The 21,846-nt window shown below is 38.1% G+C and overlaps 1 protein-coding gene across 4 annotated transcripts in view; it reads left to right on the top strand.

Moving 5' to 3' along the window:
- Mettl25 (methyltransferase like 25) overlaps positions 1-21,846 on the top strand; it is a 57,204-nt gene that overhangs the window by 12,809 nt on the left and 22,549 nt on the right. For 3 of the 4 annotated variants that reach the window (XR_007835892.1, XM_051206400.1, XM_051206402.1), the window contains exons 5-8: positions 2,536-2,683; positions 12,464-12,558; positions 15,321-15,350; positions 18,977-19,050. Coding sequence is in view for 3 of the 4 variants with exons in the window: in XM_051206400.1 (XP_051062357.1) it covers positions 2,536-2,683; positions 12,464-12,558; positions 15,321-15,350; positions 18,977-19,050 (347 nt within the window). In the remaining variant the exon portion in view is untranslated. The remainder of the gene's footprint in view (positions 1-2,535; positions 2,684-12,463; positions 12,559-15,320; positions 15,351-18,976; positions 19,051-21,846) is intronic. The other variant, XM_051206401.1, reaches the window with a different exon arrangement.

The following is a 21,846-nucleotide window of genomic DNA, read 5'->3' as shown; positions in this document are numbered from 1 at the left end:
TAGATGTTCATGAAGTGAAGCATGTTCTCATGCATCCACACTTGATGATCCGATCAGGGCAATGAGAACCAGTAAAGAGGTAATTAACATAAATATATTGACAGGCATGCAGTGTCCTAGAGCACGAATAGCCTGTGAGAATTCCTTATGGCTTTAATGCTCTCTAAGTTTTCAAGTTGTATAATTGAAAGACAATATGTCTTAAATGTGCTACTGTATGTTAAAACAATATTTACAGAAGCTTCTACAGATTATCTAGCCTCTTGTAAGACAAAGTATCTTTTGAAGTTAATATTATTCTTTCTTAATTTTTAAAAATCTAGCCAAAAGCAATGGCTAAACAAAGTACCGGAATTCTTGATAAATTTAAATCTTTGTTTTATATGATTTTTGCAAAAAAGGGGTTTTCCTCCACAGATATTTTTTTAAAGGTTTTATTCTTATTTTTGAATTATGCATATATGTATGTGTCTCTTTGAGGCTTTGTGAATGTTAGGGCAACAACTACATAGGTCAGAAGAGATGAGAGATGGCATGGATCTAGAGTTATAGGCGAGTGAGGCACCCAACCTGCACGCTGAGAACCAGACTTGGGTTCACTGCAAGAGTAGTGCACGCTCTTAACCAATGAGCCATCACTCCAATGCCTTCCCTCTTGCCAGATACCCATAAAAGGTACCAGTTATAGGAAACATTAGTCCTCATGAATTAAAAAAAAACAGTAATTAGTTATCTGGTAAAATTCAAAATTTTAGTGTATTTTGCCACTTCATTTTTTCAAAGTAGTCTTGAGATTATATTACTGAGCATGGTGGCACACATATATAAATAGCATAAACACTGAAGCAGGAGCTTCCTGATTTCAAGGACAGCCTGGGCTATGTAGGAAGACATGAGGAGTCCATAACAAACTGAAGTTAAATTTGCAAAATCACATTTGTAACAAACTAGACTCTAAAGCCAGCTACCTGTTTCTCAAATTTATGTTCTTAGTGATATTGATATATTCCATCTGTATTAGACTTATTGATAATTACTCAGTTCTTTGATGTCTCTTAAGCAGTATCATCAGTATTTGTTTTGCTTTGGGATAGAGTCTTGCTATGTAAACCTGGCTAGAGTATAATTTATTATGTAGCCAAGACTAACTTGAGAATCCTCTTGCCTCAGCCTCCTGAGGACTATAGTCTCATTACCCCTATGCCTTTAAAATTCTAATTGGCACTATAAAAATTGAGTTTTTGGCTGAATAATTCTTAACACAGCATTGGTAGATGATTTTTAAAGGTGTTGTTGTGAAGAGAACCTGAGAAATTGCTGTCAGTATATTTATATCATAAATGTAATAATAGTGTGACCCATGAATGTGTATGTTAAACGGTATCTTCTTAAACCCTCAAAAGATAGTACAATTTCCCTAAAAGTCTCCAGTCACAAATGGCAAAAGTATACGGGCACAGATTGTGTGCATGAAAGGTCCCAGTTGCCCCTCTTTAATTCAGTTTTATGATTCATGTTAAGCAAAGCAATAATAAATACAACTATGAGATGCTTGATAGATTGACAAGATTCTATGCATGTATACATTTGTACTCAATTTCATGTGAGTACATTTAAATTAGGATTGGAGGAATTAGCAAAAGCATTTTGTAAGACAATTTTTTACATAAAATTCATTTTAGAAAATTGAGAGCAAGAATAGATATTTTGATTTTTATTTTGGTAAATTTGATCAGTAAAATAAATATATTCGTATTATGTTAGAAATGGCAGTTTTGTTTGTTTTCTGTTTCTTATAACCATGTTTTATAAGGTGGGCAGCCTGAATAAGTTCAATCAATAGAAGAAATTTGACTAGAAGAGTCACAGTATCGTATAAACATCGCAAATCTCAGGTTTATGGAGTAGCTGCACTTTTGATCCAACCTTAACCTTTAATGTGCAGTGTCTTGTCTGTTGAGCAAACAGTTGTAAAAGAGATGAGAAAAATGCAAATGAAATTAAAGAAACAGAAGCTGTGGGAAAATACGGCCATTTTGACTAAAATGAACAGTTAGTTATTTTGCATATAAAATGGTATGTAGAATTTTATATAGAATTGATTACTTAAAAGGTTCACATATTTGAAAACACACTTCAAATCTTGGCTTGTGTAGTTTTTAACTTCTCTTAATTGCCTTTGTCTTTTGTTACGAGTAGGTTTTTCCCCGGCAGCCTGGTCCCACTGCAAATAATACAGAGACTCTGTATTAATATATAATTCTGTTGGCCAGTTACTAGTTTCTTATCGGGTAGCTCTGTCTTAAATACTAACCCACTTCTAGTTATCTAAGTATTTCCACTTGATCTCATCTTACCGGAAAGAGGGGCTGGTGTTCTGCTCTCTCTGTCCTCCATCTTGGATCTTCTCCCTACTACTTCCTCTCTCCTCCTAGTCTCCTAGTCCTGCCTATCTTGCTTTCCTATTGGCCAACACGAGAAACATATTTACAGAATGACATCTCCCATCAGTCTTTCCTTGCCTTGTCTCCACAGGACTGTCTAATGGTGGGGCTGCACACTTGTGGCGACCTTGCATCAAACACTCTGCGGATCTTTGCATCCAAGTCTGAAGTCAAGGGAGTTTGCAGTGTGGGCTGTTGCTACCATCTCTTATCTGAGGAATTTGAAAACCAGCCTAAAGGTAGTAAGCGTTCTGTGGTGTTTCAATTATCGTGGCTGTTTTCTCTTTCTCTTTTGTCCATTATTATTGTGTCTTGATTGATTTGTCTTATTTCCATGTTGAGAAAGGGTCTCCCTATATAGTCCCTCACATCTGGGGGCTCACTATAAAGACCAGGCTGGCCATGAACTCGAAGATCCGTCTGCCTCTTCCTCCTGAGAGCTGCATTAGAGACTTGTGGTACTATGCCTAGCCATGATTGTGACTTGAATTAGCATTTAAGATAACATCTAATTTTTTTGCGAATTTAACACTAGTAGTATGAAGGACTTTTATATTATATTATAATATATTTTATATTATATTATATTATATCACTTTTATATTGTATTATATTGTATTTTATATTGTATTTCTTTGGCCATAAAATGGGCTTACTGAAAACGTAAAATTTGCAAATACCTAAAATTTCACTGGTATATGATATATATTTTGTAGGACTTAAGTTTATAAATACTTGTAAGTTTTGCTTTAATTGTGATTATGAAACTGTTATGTACAAACATTTATTCTCATTTCCAAACTTTTCTCCATTTCTGAAGAATCAATATTTCTTTGTTTAAAAAAAAAAAAAGAAAAGTCAACATACTTAGATGTCTATGACTATGTTTTCTAGACTATGAGTCTAGAAAACCTTAGTACTGTTGTTTTATTAAAACAGTAATATTCATTACGTGCTCTCTGGACTCTATAGAGAAAAGTGAAAAATATGTTGGAAGCTTCAAATATAGTATTTGCTTGATGCATTTTTATATGATAACTCTCTCTAAGATACAGCTTCAAAACTGCTGTTTCAAATTTGTTTCACAACAGTTTTTAGACTATTAATAGTGGCAGTTCTCTTATATAGGGCAGTATTTGATTAAATTCAGTTTGAATAGGAAAGTGTGGTGGTTTGAAAAAGAATGGTCCCCATAGGCTCATAAGTATGAATACTTTGTCATTAGGAAGTGGCACTGTTTGACAGGAATTAGGAGCTGGGACCTTGTGGGAGTAGATGTGGCCTTGTTGGAGGAAGGGTGTCACTGGGGACGGGCTTTGAGGTTTCAAATGCTCAAGCCAGGCCCAGAGTCTCTGCTGCCTGTAGATCTAGATGCCTGTAGAACTCTCTGATGCCTCTCCATCAACAATGTCTGCCTGCATTCTGCCCTGCTTCCTGACATGCTACTAACTGTTAACCTCAGAAAGTGTAAGGCAGCCCCAATTAAATGTTTTCCTTTATAAGAGTTGCTGCAGTCATGGTGTCCCTTTACAGCAGGAGAACACTGACTGAGACACATTAGGAAGTCACTGGAAGAGTCTGAAGGAACTGAGCAATTGCTATACCCATGCACTTGTTGTCTCCTCTTCCCCCTCGTGTCTCAGTTACTTTAGAAGTGCCGTGACAAAAGGCGAAGTTACCATTGTTCAATGAGTTTATTGAACATTTGAAGTCCTGAGGTAGACAAAAAGAAGTGTGAAAATTTGTCCTCAGAGACCAACAGCCACACTCTGTCATTTTCTCTCACTGTTGTGGGCTTTGTTAATTCACGGGAAGACCTTCCTGGGAAGAGTATCTTATCTATTAAGAATGACTGCCTTACCAGATAGGTAGTAATAAGCTTTGGTCAGGTAAAACACATACTATTTTCCATATATACCTGAAATGAACAGAGTTGAGAGTTCTGCTTGTCAGGAGAGCAGAGTAGAAATGGGAAGACAGTGGTCTGACTGATGACTGATGATTGAACTGGGTGCAGATGCATGCAGTGTCAGTAACACCGAAGCCTGAGCATCAGGAAAACAGTTGCCCAGCCAAGAAAAAAGAGAGTGTGCAAAAGCGAGTGGTAAGCATAACAAGCTTGGTTCGTGTTTCTGTTTCATCTGGACTGTTCTTTGTCTTATGTACAAAACCAGCTGGATTGGGGAGCCAGGCAGGCACCTTCTCCACCTTTTGCCATATTGCGTTCTCATTTCCTACCATGTCCTCAGTAAAAGGAAGTGGGATAGCCATGCCTGCAGCATTGTATCAGGCTTCTTAACGCTGACTGTACAGCTAAATCTAATTTGTCAGTACAGGACGTGGGAGAACTGCCTGTGGCCGTCTGAAGTATAGCTTCCAGGGACAGAACATGAATGCATGTATTTTTAAGATGCTCCATAAGTAGTTCTGATGAATACCACTTTGAAAACAAGGAATTGATTACGATTAAGACATAGAATTTGAGAAAATGGCTTGTAGAAGTATGTTTAAGAAAATACGCACAATATTTATTTTAACTTTTCCTATGCATAGACTTAAGTGGGCTATATATTCAGATGCCCTTTACAGATCAGAAGCAGAGATTGAGCTACAAGACCACAGCAAGACATATCAAAGTCAACGTACAGAAAGCCAGGCTCATTGTTCCTAACAAAGCCCACCAAACAGGCCTCTAGCTTCCTAGCAGACATAGTTTCAAGAACAGAGGAAATTGGGTTGTAAATCTGGAGTGATAGGTTAGAAACAAGACAGATTGATGGAGGAAAGCCTAAAACTAGCAAGCAGTATCTGTGGTAGTTAATCTTGATTGTCAGTCCAATCAGATTTAGACTCACCCTGGAGACAAATCCCTGGGTGCAGCCGTATGAGATTATCTAGATTAGAGATGAAATAATTAAATGGGAAGAGTCACCCTAAATGTGGATGGTACCATTTCATGAGCTGGGACTCTTGACTGGATAAAAAGGAGAAAGCCAGTCCATCTCAAGCATCCGTTGCTTTCTGCTTCCTGGCTGTGGATGCAATGTGATGGCTGCCTTAAGACCCTGCTGCCAAGATAGACTGTGCCCTTGAACAGTGAGCCAAAATGAGCAGCTTTGTCACAAGGAGAAAAGCAATTAGTAGAGTATTCAAGATAAGTATGGTACCACTAGAATTTTGATAGCTTGTATTTCTTTATTGCTAAGCACTTAAGAGGTGTGGGGGGGGGGCGGTCAGCGTATATGACTGTATGTGTAGTTAGCAACCAATAGACTATAAATGTAGCCTTATTTTATATATTTAATGTACACAGTATGGTCCTGGTATTCTTTTTAACTTATTTTAGTTTTTGTTTTTTTTTTTTAATGTGTATGAGTAGTGTTTTACTTCCAAGTATGTTACTTCCATGTATGTATGTGCACCATGTGCCTGCAGTGGTCAGAAAAGGGCATCAGATCCCCTGAGACTGGAGTTAGAGATGTTTCTGTGCCACAATGTGGGTGATGGGAACCAAACCTGATCCTCTACAAGAGCAACAAGGTTCTTGAGAACTGAGTTAACTCTCCAGCCCCACCACTAGAAGTCTTCACAAAATTACAAATATATCACTGTGTAGCTTAGTCATTATATTAAAACAGTTGACTTTACAGGGCAAGGGGTTTGTGTGGCAAAGTTAACATAATCCCTGTCTTATACCAAGCTCCAGGTTCCATAGAGTTCTGTCCTAGAATGGACAAATATGTGATATGTCACTGTGATTAGTTTAATAGAAAGTTAAACTAATCTAGCCAGTAGTAGCTAGGCAGGATTCTTGGGGCAGAGAGAATGTTGTGGGAAGAAGGGCGGAGTCCAGAGGCCATGCCATGAGATGCAGGGTGAGCAGGATGAGAAGTACAGACATGAGGTCCACAAGCCTTGGAGCAGCACACACAGTAATAGAGATGGATTAATTCAAGTGATGAAATAGCTTAAAAAAACAAGCCTAAGCTATCAGCTGAGAATTTATAATTAGTCATTATATAATAACCACTCTGTGTAGTTATTTGGGAGCTAACTGACGGGCAGAACTGGCTAGTGGTCCCAATGAAAAACTTCATCTACAGTGCTTAGAGCTGGGGATTAATCAGCAGACTGAGTGCTCTCTCATAGCCCTCTCTGATAGGTATGAGGTGTGCCCACATAAAGTTAGCTAAATGAATGTACAGCGTGGTAGAATGTGTTACAGGTAAGAAGAAACACTGTTAACAGTGTCAGGTGTTCTAGCATCTCAGGGTAACTGGTGTGTAAGGGTATTAAACATTATGTACCTTACACCTCATCTTCATTCTCTTTTATCCCCTTATTGCTGTGAGAAAACAACCTGGTAAAGACATCTTAAGAGAGAAATGGCTTATTTGGGTATGGTTTCAGAGGAATACAGTCCAACATACAGCAGGAACAGGAAGCTAGCAGGCTGGTCGCATTGCATTCTCTTACACTTGGGACGTAGAGAATGAACCCAAGTGTCCCACTTCTCACATCAAGGCTGGACTTCCAAAAAGTTCCACAGTGTTCTGCAACAATGCTGCTGACTGGGGAACACGTGCTCAACACATGATCCTACATGGCCCTCTACCCATTCCAGCCCTCCACAGTGTTGTATTGAAGCTAGGTAACAATTTGTATTAGAAGCACAGAGATGATGGCTTCTACAGAAACACTGTTCAGCAGAGAGAGGTTGACTCCTCAGTGTACTTCTGCTGTGCTGTGTCCTGGAATAAATCAGTTCTCCTGTGTAGCTCTTCTGTAAATTAGTGAAAGAAGACAAAATTAACTGGGATGCTCTCTTGTGACTGAAATGATACTGGCATTTGATTTGAATACAGCTTTCCAAAGCAGGCTTATTTAAACTTAGCCTAGCTTATTTTTTCCTGACATTTTGATTTACTTCACCTTATTTTCTTAATTATTTTGGCATTACCTAACTAGATAGTCTGATTTCCTGCTGTGACTCTTCATTTGGTTGACTCTGAGAAATTTAAAAATACCAGTGTTGTAATGTCCATAAATTTTCTGTTTTTCAAAGATTTTATGTCTGGTTTCTGAAAGTCAACCCAGCAATAATCCATACCAAATATATGCTTAAGCTTCTTAATCATCAAAATTAAGTTTAATAGTTAGTTGACCAGTTGGAAACTGTCAGGACATGTCTCAGCTTGAAAAAATCATCAGGGATGATATTCTTGGTGTTGTTCTTTGAAAGCTAAAGGAGATAGGTAAATTGTACTACCAACTTGAGAGCCACCTACCTATAGTTTTCTTTCATACCATATTCCTTTTCTTTTTAAAGCTGGACCCATGTCTCAGAAAACCTTTTGGCAGTATGCATGGGGTGAGTGCAGATGTTTGTAGATATATTTGGCAGTCTTCAAGCCAACAGCTGTATCTGATCTTCAGGCAGCTGTGTGTTTTCTAGAATGTTGGCACTCATTTATTTTTCGCCCTGGGCCATCTTTTAGCTGTCTCGTGCTTTTAAAAAATGGATCTTTAATATAGCATCCTCCTCCTTACTTTAGTTTACACCTCATTATTTTCTCCAATTACTGTAAAGTGTTTTTGGAGCTTATGTAGATTGGGTTTGTTGAGCACACACACACACACACACAAAGTCCATCTTATGTTTGTTCATGGTAAATAAAGGAAGCCAAGAATATGAATGAATAAATCTGAAACAAAAATTCACTCAGAATTAGTAAAGAAAGGCCTGGGGAGCTGGCTTCGTTTGTAAAATGCTTGGCTCCCAAGCAAGAGGACATGAGTTTGATCCCAGTGTACACATACCTGGGGTGGTGAATGGCGCTTGTAATCTATGTGGGAGGCAGGGGTACCAGGATTCCTTTGGCTCACTGGCCAGCACCTAGCCCTATCAGTGAGCTCCAGGTCTCAGTGATGGATTCTATCTCAAAAAAGAATGTAAAGTAACTGGCGCCTGAGGAACAACAAACTTGATCTCTGGCCTCTGTATATGTGAATCTGGACACATATGTGCACCTGTCCACATGCAGATACCCACATCACACAAAAGTACTAGTAAAGAGAAATAATCTCAACTGAACATAAATAAATATTAAAGTTAATAGAGGAGGCTAATAGCCTTTAATGAAAACTAGTTTACAGTAAATTGTATTTATATGGAAAATACCTTGTATTAGTTTTCTTTTTTCCTGAGGTAATCATACATTAGTTGTCAAAATGGCCTCCTTTTTTTGTCTAAAACAACAGAAATTAAAAATATAACCTCACCTTTAATATTAGTATAAAGGTTCCATATATATTTTAATATTGTTTGATTGTTTGTTTAATCACAACAAGATTCTTGCAACAGAGGGCACCCTGTCGTACACAGTGATATACTCATTGGGAAGCTGTTGTTACAGTGTTTACTAGAATATTTGTTTCCCTTAGTACCTGAGCTGTGCTAATTTGTAGTCATGAGTGAAATCATAAAGCAGTAGTATCTGGACTGGAATCCATCCCAGACAGTTTCAATCTGGATAGAACTCTAAGGTTGTATACTTTCTCACTGGTCTCTCCCCACACCAGGGAAGGAAGTCTGATTGACCCTTTCTACCAGTTTAAATCTCAGTCTCTCACCAAAGCTCTGTCATAGACATTAGCAGAAATATGCACAACTTGTAGCACAGTCAGGACAATTTCTAAAGAGAAAGAAGTCAGACTTAGGAAGATATTCTGTGTCCTCCCTTCTCTTTAGCTCTTACACTCTTCCTGCTTCTGCTCCCTTGGAGTTCCCCGACCCTGAGGGGAGGAATTTGATGGAGACCTCCCATTTAGGGATAAGTGTTCCAATGTCTTTTATCTGTCTCTCTCAGCAGAATGTCTGTCTGTGGGTCTCCATATTTGTTCCCATTTGATGCAGGAGGAAGCTTCTCTGATAGTGGTTAAGCAAGGCACTGATCTTTGAGTATAGCAAAATGTCAGTATTTTATTTTATTCTAACTTTATTTTACTTTTATTTTTTATAATAGTAGTGTTTGATTTTACCCTAGATCCCTGAGCTGTCTAAATCACCCATTCTTGGTAACCCAAGCAGTGGCAGGTATGGGTTCCATCTCATGGAGTAGACCTTAAGTCAAATCAGGTATTGGTTGGTTACTGCCACAGGCTTTATGCCACCATTGCATGTCTCATCAGCAGGACACCACTATAGATCAAAGGGACTGTGACTAGCCTGGAGCTTATAATTCTCCTTTGGTAGCATGCAGAGGAGCTTCCCCTAGTGAGGAGGGGCCACACCAGGTGGTCTGCTGCAGAGCTGGGGATGAGGCTAGAGGAGTAAAGGGAGGGATGGAGAGCTGCAGTTAGCCTACCTCTCCCCTTGGGGACTGTAGTTTGTTTGTTTGTTTGTTTTTGGGTGGATTTCCTCTGTTGCTTCATGTAAGTGGAATTTGTGTGTTCTTGAGTAAATAAATTGCCTTTCATGCTGTTTTTCAGTGAGACAAGCTTGTTTACTTACAAGTATTTGGTTGGGATATTAAAGAGATTGGGGAATTGCTATTCAGTTATGATTTGGAGTTGTTAAGAAAGTATTCGGCTGTTTGGGGCAAATATCTCTTGGAAGCATGGGGGCTTTGTTTGTTTGTCCTTTTGCATTGAATCATTCCTGATAACTGTTGTCCCTCAATTTATGCAGGGCATTGGTAACAGGCTCCCCCAGAGCTACCAAAAGCTGCATCTGTCCTAGTCCTTCTTACAAAATAGGATAAAATTTCACATTGAAGATCCCTTAATCTTAAACATCATTCACAGATTGAATCAATACGTCCTAAATGTAGATGTTAAATAAATAGCTGTTATGCCTATTTCTTTAGGGAATAATGACATGAAAAAGTGTATGTTCATTCAGTACAGACTGAATTTTTAAAAATGCACTGTTGCATTAAGCAAGAATTGATGTCCCTATAGACATGGAATATAGGAAATGGGTCTGACCAAATTCTCATGACTTACTTTCTCATTTGATTTAGCTCTCTCTTTAAATGTAACATCCTTTAAAAAAAAAATCACTGTAACAATTAGGAGAAAAATATTTAATTACTGTCCTGTTAACACTCTGTGGGTCTCCTTCTGAATAAGATCAGGTTGGTGTATTAACTTGTTCTAAAAATGCCAAAAAAAAAAAAAAAAAAAAAAAAAGTTGAGGGGGGAAAAATAATAATAATAGGTTCAGAATCAGAGTGACAGTGGCTTAAACAAAACACGGGGATATTTCTGTTTCAGTCCAAAGGTAGTTGGTCTACCACAGTCATCACATTCAACTAGAGAACTAGAAAATGTCCACCACATTTAGAGTAAGAGTTCACATCCATTGTTTCTGCACACATCCAGCTGGCCAAAGCATAGTCCTGTAGCTAGCTTTTCTAGCAACTCTGTGGAAAACTGGAAATTTCAGTCCAGTCTCAACAGTGAGACCCCCCTCTGAGAACAAAGAACAAGGAAAGGACAGGAGTAGCTTTTATTTGGTGAGTGTTTTATTCTTACCACGCTTACCTGCTCTCTAGTACTTCACCTTTGCAGTAATACCTGGCTATCTATGGCAGTTCTTTCATTAAGCAAGAATTATGTCTCAGTCAGGTCCTAAAACCTTCAGCAACACTCAAATGGTTTTTGGGGTCATCTTGAAAATAGCAGTGGCTCAGGGACCCGGCAGTCCTGGTAGACTTCAGGGGCTCCGTGAACACTCTAATTGTAAGTGGGATGGATTATGAATGTTTAATGTCAGCTTGATAACTGAAAGCATGCACTCTGGAGTAAGACTGCCCATGTGAGAGTGTTTTCTTAACTTGCTTGTGTCCAGTTTTCCTATCTGAAACAGAGGGATTATAGTGTACTTAGTTCATAGAACTGCATCAGAGATATAAACTAGATTAGTACATTTAAAGCACTTAGCATAGTATTTCACAGTATTGAATGCCATATCAATACTAGAATCAGTATTAGAATTATGAATACCCAATTCTGAAGGTAGGGAACAAGCCTGCCTTGTTCCCTGTATCTGGCTTTTGGTAGGGTGTATTCTAAATTTTAATGTAATACTTCAATGATATATGGTCTGCATAAAATGAAAACTTTATTTCTTTTAATGAAAAGTCACCCAATCCTTCTTAGTACAGTTTTTTCTTAGTAGAATATACCTCAGTTGTATTCTCTTTTCAGGAGTTTTTCAAGGTAGTATGTTTTTCTTAATTCTAACAATAATGTGTATTTATCTCAATTTTCAATTATTTGTCATAATTGTAATAACATTGATATCTATTTCAGAGACCTCAATTTAAAATTTAAGTGGTTTCTTTGCTTTCCCGAGAGTATATTGGATTCAATATATCCGTGTAAGGTATTTTAGCATTAGCAAGTTATTTAAGTCTGAATTATGATTTTGGTTGTCATTATTTGAGTCATAAATGCAGTTGCGCCAAATAGGAGTGTAGAGGAAAAACATTACAGTCTCTTCAAACAGTGAAAATACTAAGAGTCCGTACAGCTGTTCCATTCCAGAGGGGTGACCACAGTGACAAGAAAGACGGTGCTTCAGTATTGTTAGGGATGAAGCTGTCCTTTCTTTAATAAACTGCCAGCTGCTAAATTTTCTTTTTCATTTTAGAAGGTTAGGTCGGCAATAAATGTCCAGTGTGTTATTAGTTGTCTCCTATGGTTACACTAAACAGGAAGACTGTTGAATTTTAAGTGGCTTTTGCTAAATCTTACATAAATAGTTTTTGGCAAATTGGCTAATATCAGACCTGGAGCTTAAACACAAGGTGGCTGTTGCTGAGCAAACATATTTGATAACATTTACAAGCTGCCATTTAGCACACTGGAATGCACTATTAAACATCTTGTCACCAGCTCATCTCATCACTGTTGACTTCCTCAATGACTAATCTGCTCTCTCAATAGATTATTTATTGTAACTGGAAGAGGAAGGATTTTATTTGACGAGCCCTCATTTTTCCCATCTGCAGAATATGCCCAAGAAAACTGGGGATTTCCAATGTGCCGCTATCTGAAAGAGGAGAGATGGTGTTGTGGCCGTAATGCAAGGATGTCAGCGTGCTTGGTATGCCTGTGCATTCTAGAAAACTCGAGAGCTTTATCCAGACGCTATGCAGTTCATTATTCTTAGCTAGATTATGTTAAATGCCAAATTTTAACAAAGCATCCCATTAATGCTTTTGAACATTGTGAGTGTAAAAACAATAATGATAAAGGTATTCAATCACCCATTTTACACGCAGCATCATAGGAAAGTTTATGAAGCGTATCAACTGCCAGGTCTTAAACACAGAATCAGTTCAATGTTTTATACATAGCTTGGCAGTATCTTTATATATTTGTAAAAGTTGTTTCACCTTCTAATTTCCTTATAGGATAGGAAACAATCTGTGAGATATGAACTAACTAGTCAAAAACTTTATTTTGTTTGATTTGACTGGTGTTCCTAAATGTAGAACACTTTAGCCGTTGGCATTTTTTGTTCATGATACCATATTAGTCTACAAAAGAGCAAGCTAAATATCACAAGTGAATAATTATCAGAAAGCTTAAATGTTGTAGTTAGTTTGGAAGAATGAATCTAGAAAACTAAATGATAGAACAAGACTATAATTAATATGCTATTATGTACGTAATTATTCTGACAATACATACACTTAAAAAGAAAATGATAATGGACATAGGAAATTGCTTACCTGTGTTAATCATCCCACTGTGTATATGCAGACACCACAACATGTTTACTTAAACATAGAGTAACTTTTTAAAAATAACATACAGTTCATTGAATAATTTGTTTACTGTCCAATCTTAGATAAATGAATTCTTTCAAAGCTCATTGTTTCTAAGTTACTAGTCTACTACTATGTGCTTATATGTAGCTGCAAAGAGTTTGTGTCCTAGGAATAGCTTAGAAATCTATTTGTTCCCAAATAATCATTTTCTTATGTGGCATGCTTAATGTACTTCCCTGGAAATCCCTCTTCCTTCATGCTGTGTGTGAATGGGACATGCTCAGAAGATTGTTAGAGTGAGGATGACTCTAACGGAACGCTGCTAGCCAGGCCTATTCCCTAAAGGCAAGACATTGAAGTAGACTTTAGGGTTAACTTGATATGCATTTGTTCTGTGATGTTCACTGAAGCACACCCGCCAAGACATGAGAAAAAAAGTTATAAATCAAGAGTCAAAGAACAAGATTCAGCCCATGATCATTTGCTACCTAGCCACATAGTTCCTGGGAAGCTACTGATCATGTCAACCATCTTATACATTGGACACGGCGTTTAGAAAAGTTAGTTTGTAGATTACACTTTAATTCAAAAAGTGTTTGTTTCAGCTATCACTTAAAAATTTGTGGAAACCTAGAAACCTGAAGCAAAACACAGATATTTAAAATTTGAGTATCAAGGTTACACAGATCAATTATACTTTATCTACCTTATGTTTGGAATGTTTCCTAATTAACATTTAAAAACATGATCTTCATTAAGTACTTAGTATCCAATAAATCTGGAAATGTATGTCTAAGAAATGAAGAAATTTATAAAGGCCTATTCCATTTATAAATTATATAGTAAGTATCATATGTTCAACATGATTATTAGAAATGTTAGGAAGTACTATATGAAATGTCTGTGTTCTTTAAGTTTAACTGTAAAATCAATACCATAAAATTGTTATAGTGTTCTATTAGTTACAGTTATATCACTGTAGTAACTAACAGTAACTGTAAGACAGGGAAGTCAGGGTGAGGCAGCCTAGGTCATGGCGGCAAGAGCATAGTATGCATGCCACCACACGTTAGGAAGCAGAAGCCATCACCAGTTCCCCACTAGTAACCAGTTCCCACCAGCTAGACTGCCTCTCTCTCTTTTTTTTTTAAGTTACAGGGAATAAAATATATTTTGGCAGGTAGTGTTAAACAAAATTAAAGTTGCATATATTAGTAACATAACTCAATATCCTTAATTTAGTATAAGTCTGACACAGTTTCTTGCTTTCCTGTGTTCTGCTAAATAACCATACCTAAAGTTTAAAAAAAAAAAAAAAAACAGCCTCAAATTTAACTTTACTGTTTTTGCTTATGCTGTGATTCCAAATAGACTGCCTCTTAAATGCTCTACAGCCTCCCCAAATAGTGCCTAGTGCCATCACCCAACAAGCATTCAGAGCATGCAGACACTGTGTGCTGTAGCCCGTTCTGTTCCTTGTGATGCTAGATCAGATGAGAATAGGCTTCGAATTCACACAACATGCAGATCATGTTTTCCCCTGAAACACTCTTCCACCTACACAGTCTGTTCCTGTTTGCTTGCTCAAAGATGCAACTAAGAGGTCGGGAGTTTGCTTACTGATGGAGCACCTGTGTAGTTAAGTACAAGAACCTGGGTTTAGTTCCCAACACCAGAGTAAAACTTAGAGATGAAATCACATGCCCCACAAACTGCAGGATGTTAAGAAGAAGTTTAAAAACACATCTATGTCTGTATGGTACATAAGGGCAATAGTGAACATGGGTCCGACTGCCGTTTTTATTTCTTGCTGCTTTCTAATTTCTTCTGCACTATTCATGTAGTTTATAATCAGAACATGATTTGTATTTTTATGTATGACACTTTCCCATTATAAATTAGTCCTAATTTATATTCGTATGAGCTAACATTCTTTAATAATATTGATACTTTTAACTATGTAAACTTACATGTAATCACTTCATTAATCTTTTTGATTGTCACTATTGCAAATTCTTACAGAGTAGATTTATAAATCTCATAAGACTAAAAATACATCAGCAATCTTTGTCTTGTTTCTTTCTCCTTTAAGGCATTGGAACGGGTTGCAGTTGGCCAAGGGGTAAGTCAGAGTGTTTAATGTAGCTAATGAACAAGATAGTTTTTCTCTCAAGCCCTCTTCAGACTTGACCTGCTGTTGAACTTGAAACCCGGTGGATTTTAATAAATATCACCTCCGCTTGTCACTGATGCTCGTGCAAGTGTACACACGCTCTGAGTGTTTAAAGTGAACTTTCGGAACGATAGATACATTGAGGTTGGAAGAAAGTTTCCACATTATTCTCCTCCACCAACCTCACATTTCTTCATTATTGTATTAACAATCTGTAAGTATTCCTAACAAACGTTGTAGCTGACCATCAGGCTTTAATGGGGTCAGTTCAAGCAAAGAAAATGGCATTAACAGGGCAATGTTAATCGAAATGTGTAATCGAAAACACATTTCATTTGGTTATTTGATACCTTTTTCAATTTAATTAGTCCTTAGTTGAAATAGCTAAACAGGCTTGAAAGTATAACTACAAGTTTGATACATCCTAAATATCCATACAGTATATTATTACCATGTATTCATGAAACTTATACATTTTTAAAAGCAGTTTTGAACATTTTCATAAAATTATCCTGCTGAACCTAAGTTTAAAAAAATCTATTGTTTCATTTTTTAAGGAATGTTAATGTTGACTTATTTAAGATAATAATTGCAATAACAAGCATTACTTCCTCTAGGCCAGTTACCCTGATAAGTACTTTGGTGGTGGTAGCAGTTGCCTTTTATCCCCCCATGTATTAATTGTGCCTGTCTAAGGTGTATCATGGTGAGCAAAGTGAGTGAAACAGGTAAAATGCTTAACATGAATACAGAGTGCTCAGTAAATGTCAACAGTTGCCAGGCAATGAGGGTTGCACCCCTTTGATTCCAGCGCTCAGGAGGCAGAGGCAGGCAGATCTCTGCGAGTTCAAGGCTAGCTTGGTCTACAGTGAGTTCCAGGACAGCCAAAGCTGCACAGAGAAACCCTGTCTCAAAAAACAAAGCAACAACAACAAGAAAGCCAATCTGTTGTAATTGTAAAAAGTGGCATGAGAGAGAAAGAGGCCATGTGACAGAGTTCAAGTGGACGGGTTTTTGTTAGGGAAAGGAGATGTGGGAGACCAACATCCAGGGACAGGAGCAGTGGGAGAGAGGAACGAGGGAGCAAAGAAAGAGGGGGAGAGAGGGAGAGGAGGAGGACGGGGGTGGGCAGGGCCCTTTAAAACAATGTAGTGAATGTGCACAGGTGATGCTCTTAGTGGCTGCAGCTGAGGATGTATCCTGTCAGAACCCCAAGGGCGGCCGGTACAGACGCCTGAATGCTAACAGAACCGTCTTCAGCAATAATAATTATTATCTAAAAAGTAATAGTTAAGTCTCATATAGAGCTTTGTAAACCAGTGTCAAAACTTCTTGTCAATTGTGGTAATGAATACATAGGACTGTGAGTTATTTTTGACTATTATGCCCTGATATACAGGAGGCAACTGTAAGATAACAAATTCTAGAATTTCAATCTCTATTTCACACTAGACATCCTTAACATCTGTAGTACATGCTTCCTTAGTGGCTCCCTAGGCCCCTGGGAAAGTGAGAAACCTTTATCTTGTTGGTATCCATTAGTTGTGGTCGTTTTTAAATTTTCCAGATATTGCTCATGCTTCCATTCAGTCTGAGGAGTTGGGTATTATTTTAGCCTTACATAAGAACACGATTTGCAGCAGGAGTTTAATGATATAGTCCAGCTCCCTAAATTAATTGCATAAAAGTGATTTGTAGCTTGTACCCTTTGCCATAGTCCTGTACTTCACGTGCATAATACATGCATCGGGGTATACCCTGTGTTTTCCTGGTGTTAAATACATTAAAAGTGTTAAGTGACTTTATCACTTGTGAGGGAAGGATAATCAATTCTAAGCCACACCCAGTTTACACCTGAAACAGTCAGGCACAGGCTGCTTGTGCCATCCCCCCTCACCCCCCACCCCATTCTATTCACCACATGGATGAGCCTAGTTATTCCAAGAGTGGATATTTGAAGGCATTTTATAATTCACTTCCCTTTCTCTCGAGAAACACCTGTTAAGCTTTTATTTGCTCAGGGTAACTTGGGAATGGTGATTGGTTTTGGTTCCAATGTTTTGTACTTTTTCTGCCTTAAAACAAAGATAAAATTTTATTTAGTGTTTGCCTCGTACAGAATCCAAACATAATTATTCCAGTTAAAAATAGACTTTAAAAAATGAAGCTGGGAAGATAATTTAATTTATAAAGTTCTGGCGCTGCAAGCCAGATAATCTGAAATCAAACCCCATGTTAACAAGTAGGTAAGGCACTTTTAATCCCAGCCCTGGCAAGGCAGAGACAGCCCCTGGCTCTTGCCAGCTAGCCAGCCAGTCGACTTGGGGAGCTATTCACTAGCAAGAGACCCTGTTTTGACAAGAAATGTAGACATGGGCTTTTCCTGAGGAAAATCATCCCAGCTTGCCCACTGTATACACACACACACACACACACACACACACACACATCCACACAAGAACACACACATGCATCCAGAGAAAATAAAACTACACTGTCACTTTACAGAAAAACAGAGCTTGAAAAGACTAAGTCAGTAAAATATTCATCCCACTGAAATCTATCCATAAAACTTGACCAGACATTGGGCAATCAGTTTTTATGTTATTTGCCATCTCAAAAGCATGCATTATCCTTGGCCTTCCTTAATCTTTGCTTATATTTTTCTCTTTTTAAAATAATAATTTTCCATGGATGCTGGCTTGTTGCTAGGATTATTTTCCTTTGTTCCTGTTCCATGTCAGTATCATGAACTCTCTTGAGGTAAAGTGGCATTTTGGTAGCTTTTATAGTTTTGTTTGTTTAAGTTCAGTTCCCAGTGTCCGTGTTAGACAGCTCACAGCCTCCTATAACTCTAGCTCCAGGGTTTTCAACACCCCCGGGCCTCTGTGGGCATGTGTACACATGTCTGAATGCAGACGACCTGTACTTGAATATAATTTAAAAAATAAAATAAAACTTGGATCATTCATAGACTCTTCTGGTTTTCTCCTCCAAGCAGCGTCTCCAGTTCCTTTGTCCCATTTACCTCTACTCTTCAACACTGTGGTGCTGTGACCTGTCATGCTTCGGACATATGATTTAAAACATTCCACATGGGCACTGTCTTTCACAGTGTGGGTCCTGGGTGCTATCTCTAGTCCATCCCCATTAGGAAAGGGCCTCATGACACTCTCTTTCACACATGTCCTTCCTGACTCTGCTGGACTCAGAGATGCTGTGGATAGACTCCAAAGTTCATCCCTCTTCGGTGATACCTCATCCACTTGGGGCAATAGCTTACTTTTTATTGATTATGACTTTTATTCCCCCACTTAATGCTATTCCTTCTATGGTTTCTTGTTTTGTTTCAGAATTACTTTCTCAGTGAGAGTTAGTCTCTGGGTAATCCTTTAGTTTACAGTGGAAAAACTATAAAAATCCTACTCTTTTTTTTAACAACAAAGTCAGGTTATAACATTTACAAGTTCCCAAGTCTTCCGTATTAATTTTGTTTCTGGGTTTCATGTATTTACTATTCGCATACATATATATGTACATCTTCTTTCTTTTTCTTTTTCTTTTTTTTTTTTCAGCTGCCCACTGAATCGCTCTTCTATCGTGCTGTTCTTCAGAATATCATTAAAGATTATTATGGCATCACCAAATGGTATGAGAATTTTACTTTGTAATTATGCTGGGTCCCAGAGGTAGATAGTTTTCCTAGGTCATGAAATGTCTTTCATTAAATAGCAGTCGAGTAATGAGTAGATAAATAACTGTGTTATATTGTTAGGTGAATTTTTAATATTTGCATAAACTTATGCAGAATAAATTATGATTAGTTTTTGTTCATGTATTTTTTGAAAAAAAGAAACATTTTTTTTTCTGAGAGAGAGAACATGGTGTTTATTAATAATTACTTAAGGATAATAAGTGTGGCCAAGAATTGGCCCAAACAAAGAGAAACGGGGATGTCAGTAACTCTGGGACATTTCATCATCTGTAACAGTGGAATATAGTGCAGCCTCAGTGGTTTTCTGGAAGCTGAAAATGTGGCCGTGAAAGTAAAGCAAGTGTGGCAATCATCTGAAAGTGAGTCAATGGTGGTCCTTCCCTCCATTAATAACTGCTTGTTCTGTTAAAGGGGTTGGATAATCCTTCCCCTGAAGCACTATAACTAAAGCCGAAATTTCCATCTCCCTTGACCCTGACCCACACTGACATCAGAAGTGGCATAAGGATCCGTTGCAAACCCAAGGAGTGCGTGCTCCTACTGTGCTCAAACTGAGTCTCCAAACAGACTTTTGAGTGCAAACTCCCAGGTTTGCAAGCATCCCCTGAGTGGACTTTAAATTGGACAAGGCGTCTTGTGACATGTTTTCGAACTCTGTGGAATAGTAGGGAACTATCCAGTGAGGAAAACTGGGAGCTGGGGTTTGGAAGGTATACTTTCTCAGTGTTTGGAAGAGCAACAATGAATTTTCAGCATGTGCAATCCTTTCCCCCACTCTTCCCAGATTTATCTCCCTTCCCTCCACACCCAAGTTTTTGCCTTTGTATCCCCACCAGTCCCACCCAAAAAATAAGGGTAATTTGTGCTGCCCCAATATTCTTGGATGTGTGTTCTTCTACTGGAGTGTGTTTGACTTACCAGGCAGAGACTACACCACCTGACCCTTCCTTTCCCAGCCCTTCACAAGTGCTAATAGCTCCCCCCATTAGTGGGACTTTGTGCTCACCTCCCCTCTCCAGACTGCGATTTGATCTGGCTTGGGCTTGCATGGTCTTGTGCATACCTTAACTACTGCTTTGAGGTCATATGTGCAGCTGCACTGATGTATACAGAAGACACTGTTTTCTTGGAGTTATCTACTCTTTGGCTCTTAGACTCCTTCTACCTCTCTTCAGCATGGTAGGGTCCTGCCAGTTAAGACTGAATAGAAAACTGGCACTCTAATGTTCCTTGTTAAGAAGAACCCTATCATACCCTATCACTAACAACTTAGTCTTGTAGAAACCACATGAGAAGCTTGACATCTTCCTACCAAGCTACCCAGCCCTGATGAATTGCATCCCTTTTCTCCCACCGGTATAATAATCAGAATTTACACCATTTCCCAACAGTTATTAGCTACTCTACTGTCCTTATTTTTTGCTGTACTGGGGACAAACCCAAGCATACTAGGAAAATATTTTACTGCTGAACTGCATCATTAGTGCCTTACCCATTTGATTCTAATCTGTGATAAGAACCATACCCACCTATTATAAGAAATTTTTTTCTATTGTAATTATTTGTTGCTGAGTTTTATTTTAGTTTTTTTTTTTTTCCAGTCTGACCAAATAGTAAAATGAAAACCCAGATCTTTGAAACTTTCTCACAAAATTACAGCAGATCTTTTAATCTGTAATGTGTGGTCAAGCTAAAATTAAAAGCGCCATGAAATGAAATGTAAAGATTTTACAAAATGGGAGGGACTCGTAAATAATATTTGAAGTCTTCAATGTGTGTTAGCATGGAAAAGGTACAAGATCATGGCCCTTCCATGATGTTGGAGAAACTGAGCTTCTGAACATGTCTGTTCTTTTCGTGTTTGTTTTTATTAATTTAGCGTACATCTGCTTCATTGTGTCCTAGAAATCCATTTTGCTGTGGCTAGAGAGTGCTGCGTGCCTGCTGCCCTACTCTTATGGTTGTAGTTTTGAAAAAGCAAGTGGGTGGTGGTGGATTGCCTTGAGTAGAATTTTAATTAGACCTAGTGATTCCGTTTTATTAAAAGACAATACAATTCCTCCTTAGCATGCTGGCCATGCTTTATTCTCACAGTCTCACAGAGGGCTCTCTTTTAATCTGCCCTTAATTTCCTATCATTTTTTGTTCAGAGAGTCATTGCATTTTTCTAGATTGTTGAAATGTTTGATAATTCTTCACCTTTATATACCCAAACTAAAAGATACTCATTGTCTCATTCAAATATCCGTTCCACTAAGATCATTCTTTGGTCTGTGAGTAGCTATCTGCCCATGCAGCCTGGCTGCACTAGATTATTGCATTCCTGTGTAACTTTGCTTTTTGAACCCATTTACCTACCAGCTGTATTCTCTTACCCATTACTGCCACCACTTTCCCCTAGAACATGCAGCAGATGAACTCCGAAGTGGCCTTCAATTTCCACACTGGAGTTTGCATGTCTTCTCGCCTCCTCTTTCCTTCCATAGTACTTAAACTGTAGTCAATAGCTTTTCATGATAGTCATAGTAAAATGACGTTTCCCCCTACTCCTCAACCACTTTATGAATTCCTAAATGGCCACACCCTATTACACGAAAAGTCCTCTCTGGACCATATTTTCCTTGTTGGTCATCTGCCCAGTCGATTGTGGTCTTAGTGTTTCCTTTCCTTTACAACAACAAGAATAATAATAATAATAATAAACAAACTATTTTACTGCTGTTACTTTTC

The sequence above is a fragment of the Phodopus roborovskii genome, unplaced genomic scaffold, assembly GCF_943737965.1.
Source record: "Phodopus roborovskii unplaced genomic scaffold, PHOROB, whole genome shotgun sequence".
In the NCBI taxonomy this organism is placed as follows: domain Eukaryota; kingdom Metazoa; phylum Chordata; class Mammalia; order Rodentia; family Cricetidae; genus Phodopus; species Phodopus roborovskii.
Note: the sequence above shows the minus strand (reverse complement) of the source record. Positions and strands in the feature narration are given on the sequence as shown.